This window comes from Sinocyclocheilus anshuiensis, unplaced genomic scaffold (genome assembly GCF_001515605.1).
Source record: "Sinocyclocheilus anshuiensis isolate Anshui unplaced genomic scaffold, SAMN03320099.WGS_v1.1 scaffold2204, whole genome shotgun sequence".
Classification (NCBI taxonomy): Eukaryota; Metazoa; Chordata; class Actinopteri; order Cypriniformes; family Cyprinidae; genus Sinocyclocheilus; species Sinocyclocheilus anshuiensis.
This window is the reverse complement of record NW_015544264.1, coordinates 150,164-155,263: the sequence shown is the minus strand read 5'-3', so window position 1 is coordinate 155,263 and position 5,100 is coordinate 150,164. Positions and strand designations below refer to the sequence as shown.

General features: G+C 36.3%; 1 protein-coding gene across 1 annotated transcript in view; it reads right to left on the bottom strand.

Moving 5' to 3' along the window:
* Positions 1–619: 619 nt before the first annotated feature.
* LOC107698005 (leucine-rich repeats and immunoglobulin-like domains protein 3) overlaps positions 620–5,100 on the bottom strand; it is a gene marked incomplete at its 3' end in the record, with an annotated part of 5,371 nt that continues 890 nt past the window's right edge. The window contains exons 2-3 of the mRNA XM_016498913.1: positions 775–846; positions 620–694 (exon numbers count right to left, since the gene is read on the bottom strand). Of these exons, the coding sequence (XP_016354399.1) occupies positions 620–694; positions 775–846 (147 nt within the window). The remainder of the gene's footprint in view (positions 695–774; positions 847–5,100) is intronic.

Sequence of the window (5,100 nt, the reverse complement as noted above, 5' to 3'; positions counted from 1 at the left end):
CAGACACACACACAGACACACACACACACACACACTCACACACACACAGAGCTCTCACTCACACCGCTCAGAAATTCACTCCAGACACTCTCCACCAGGGAAATTAATATTTCATTATTCTGTCATTTTAAGTGTCACATTTTCAAGAAGATGGAATCTGCTGGAGGACTGTAAATAATCCCTAATATGACTATAATGAATGAGACAATGAAGTATATTTCACATGAAGATTAAAACCAGATTCAAACTGTTCTGACTCATGCAGATCCAACCAATGATGCTTTTCAAACTCAACCTCGTGCCTGCAGAACGAACTGAACTCTACAGAAAGGAATCAAGTGACGTTTTCAAAAGAAAACTAAGTTCTCTATCCACCTGTGTGTATATTTTTTTTAATTTGATTTGACCTCAAATCCAACTTCATTAATCCTTCAAAAGTGCCACTAGTGGAAGCAAACAGAATGCAAAAATGTAGTCAAAGAGAAAGTCCCACCCCCAAACTCACGCCATTGGTTGAGTTCACATCGGGCCACTCAAACAGACAGATCAATGTTTCCAAAGCATCACAGTTTCACTCTTTAGTGCAAGTAAATCAAGATAACGATGCTTTCATACTCACAGAATCAGACTGCTGAGGTTTCCAGCGTTTGGGCCCAAATCCGGGATCGACTCGAACTCGTTGTTACTCAGTTTTCTGTGAATGTAAAACCACACGGTCACACATTCATCTGTGACATCTGAAAATAAAACAAAACCCAAAAAAAGCACACTCACATTTTGCTGAGCTGCGGCAGACTGGCGAGCAGCGCTTCAGGAAACGTGCGTAACTTGTTATGGCTCAGATCCCTGCAAAAGAAAAGCACAGCCATCAACGCAGTTTCTGAAGAGAATCTGTCACACGACAGGAGAAAATAAACTAGACACACACAAAAAATGCGATACAAACTCATGCTACGACACTCTTACCATATGACATGATCATTTCAACACGTCAGATCAACTCAGTTAGAAACCCAATCAGTCAAACCCAAATAAACAAAACACTAATTTTGCAACCATTAAAAAAAATAAATAAAACTCTTAAAAATAAAGGTTGCCATCCATCTACCTATCCAACTATCTATTCATCTCTATCTATCAAATATCCATCCAACTATCTATCTAACTAGCCATCTATCCATCCAACTAACCATTAGGGCTGGTCCGAATACCATTTTTTGAGCTTCGAAGCTTCGGTAGTGATCAACGCCGAATATTCGAAGCTTCGGAGGGAGAGGGCTAAACATATTCTTCTCTCAACACGTGTCTACACCGAACGCCGTGCCGCGACAAAATACAATAGAACCTATAGGATGCTGTCTACACTGGATGTGGCGCGGCACGACAAATTCCCGACAGTAAACTTCTGCTGCGTTCTATTTATGACGTGCTGACACAAATTTCAAATGATTTTCAATGGTCGCTTTGTCCAGTCCAGTGTAGAGACACTTTAGTTGTTGCGGCGTAACACAACTGTCGCGTCCGATGTATACACGACCTGTAATAAAGGCAGGAATCTCTGTGTGTCTGTTTCAAATAATTGAATATTCTGGTCCAGCCCTACTAACCATCTATCCATCCATCTATCCCCCAAATAGTCTTTCAGCGAACAGTTCTTAAAATAACCATTTTTATCTTTAATAATGGAAAGAATATTTTTGCACTATAAAGAAAGTTTTTATGGATGTTAAAAATATTGTGAATAATGCTGGCAAACAAACATTTGATGGTAGCCATTGACTTCCATAGTATTTTTTCCATACTATGGAAATCAATGGCTACCGTCAACTGTTTGGTTACCAACATTCTGCAAAATATCTTTTTTTGTGTTCAGCAGAAACTCATACAGGTTTGGAACAACTTGAGGATGAGCAAATGATGACAAAATGTTCATTCTGGATGAACGAGCCCCTTTCATGGATGCCAGTAAAGATAAAGAACCTTTATTTTTAAATGTCTGCTTTTTGATTTTACTTTTTGATACTTATAACAGCAAAGCCTTTTGTGAATGTGTATCTTTAACTACACACCATCATAAACATCCACTCAGGATTGAGTAAAACTTCTGCTGGACTGATTCAAACCACTGAGACGACTCTTAAGAATCGTTTGTTTGAGAGTCTACAGACTCTCAGAGATCAGGTCAAGTGTAATTTGGAGCGTTTCAGGCCGTGTTGATGTTTCGGGAATCAGTCAGCTGAAGGTTTTTGGAGCATCGCGTGAAGCTGCCAGACACCTCGGCGGCTCTCGACCCACATCTGGACTCCATCAGCTCAAACAGCGAACGGCCGCGGGGAAAGTAACGACTGCTAATCTATTCGCAATGCAGGGAAAGTGAGCGCCGCCTTTGATTTCCAACAGCAAATCATGTCCGTTTGTTGAGTTTCTGGCTCTGGACGACCATTTTACTGGAATCTCTCAGCATACTCTCTGTCCACTGCATACAACAACATCACCAGCCTTTGTTTCTGGTGCATTTTTGTGCTTTTTATCATTAATTTAAGCATAAAACTGTTCTTTTATTCCACTGAAGCTAAACACAGTTTAATTATTACACTGAAGATGTAAATATGAAGCTGAATGGAACAGGATTTCTGTGTAAAATCAGATTAATTAACTACTTTTCTGACTGATTTACACAGAAATAAATCAATTTGGTGATTCATGAATCAGGCTCGTCATGATTTCACGCACAGACTCTTCATATTCAACAGGAAGTGCTTTACAGAGATAAACCTGACGTTCCCTCGCACACAAACACATTGAGATATCACATTCTCTCTGTTATGATAAGATAGACGCTTCAGACTCGTGTTCAGCTTATTAACACTCCAGTTTATCACGTTTTCAGTGCCGCTCAACTATCTGCTGTACCCAGACACACACATTCTCAGTGTGAGTGTGTGCTTAATATTTGTGCTAGTTTGATGACTGGCTTCAATACTACAACTGCAACTATTTAAATTCCTCACACAGGTTTTCATTTGTAAGATTTGGTCAGTTTTCCATGGCAATACTTACTACCATGCTATCAGCAAGATGCATTTCCAGACAGGCAGACTGACAGTTTCCAACAAAAACTATTTCCAAAAAATAAATACTTTACAAAAAACATGTCTAAAAATAAATACAAATAAATAAAATAACTTCTGACAAGATACGTCCAAAAATAAAAATAATTACCAATAAAAAAAACAAGTCCAAAATATAAATAAATAAATTCCAAAAAAAAGTGTCCAAACGTAAAAATAACTACTTTTAAAAAAAGTTAAAAATAAATAAATAAAAATAAGTCATTTGTAAAAAAAAAAATATTTTTTTTTTAATAATAATAAATCAAAAAATAAAAATAAATACATAATTTCCAAAAATATGTGCCAAATATAAAATACACAAATTCAAAAAAATAAAATAAATCAAACAAAAATGAATGATTTCCAGCAAAAAGCATGTCTAAAAAAGAATAACTATCTATTTATTTTAATAAATGAATATAAAAACTGACAAAAATTAGTAAATAAAATATTTAAAAAAACACATGGTACCTTTTGGTAATGCTGGCATTAAATCTATTTTTTAACATGTTTTTCCACTTATATTAATATTGACTGATCAATTTTCCAGTGTGAATTTCACAGAGTAAAAGGTGTGCATGGGTTCAGAGTTTAACTATGAAACTGGTGTAAAACAGCAGCTGCCGTCTCAAACTCTCCACGCCACTGAAAAAACCCTCGGCTCTTTCCAGATGTAAATCATGAACAGCTTTTTCCTTCTATTTTTCCATTCTGGCATCGAGAGCCCTCCACAGCCAAAAACTTCAGGCCTCCATTTCTCCCTCCCTCCCTCTCTCTCTCTTTCTACACATCGGCTCCTAATGGCTTCCATCTCTGGTTGGGTTTAGCTGCTAATTCAGCAGAAATAATGGGCCTGGGGAAAACAAAAGCTCAGGCAGTTTAATGCATGAACATGTGCTGCAGAGCTGCTCATAAATTAGCATCACCTCCTGAACCCCTGGAAGCCCCGAGGACTCTCGTTCTCCTTCAAACCAACATCTAGAAGGAGCCGGAGTCCCTTACAAGACCATCGCTTCATCCCACTCTTTGTGAACGCAATGCAACCGACCTGAACGAGAACTTGCATGAAGAGAGAGTGTTTTACAGTGTGTTTGTTCTTCATGAATAAAATACTAAAAAGTCCAAATAAAGACCTGTGAGCCTCTACCGACAGAACAACAAAACGCCAATGCATGTGCTAAAAGCTTCTGAAGCTGGATTCAGTTCTTGCAGCTAAAAATGTGCCTGCAATGACAAAAAATTGGTTGTATTTTTACGCAAAAATTGCTAGAAAATTTCACAAACAATTACAAAGAAACAGCAAGTAACATTAATTTAACGTGAAATTTTGAAGTAGAAAAAATCCAATAATCTTGGGGGAAAAATATATATATATATATTTTATTACAGTGTTTTGACATAAATAACTAACATTTATTTATTTATTTAGGCAAATTATAAAATTGTATTTTATAAATTTTTGGATCTTTTTGTTGGAAACTATTTATTTTTTAACATGTTTGTGTGAGTGTGTGTGTGTGTGCTCATTATTTGTTGCTCAAAATATGATTTAATTTCTCTTTCTATAAAGATCTTGTCTTTTTTCAACACAGATCATACTAATTAATATACTTGGAATTTAAAAGTAATGCCAAGTAACACATTCATTAAACGTGAAATAATCTTCATTTACAACTTAAAAAAAGTTGTATTTAAATAAATAAATGTCAAAATGTTATGTCAAAATAAATGACTGCCACTGGTTTTATTTTTAGTCAATAAATCAACTTGTTCACATGTTGATCATAATACGAATTTGTCTGATCTTCAACACAGAAAATATTCCAATATGGAATATATTTGGAATTTAAATGATTGTGGTTTTGTTTAGATTTAGGGCCTTTAAACTGAACACACACACACACACACACACACACCCACACACCCACACACTCACACTCACACTCACACACACACACACACACACTCACACTCACACACACACACA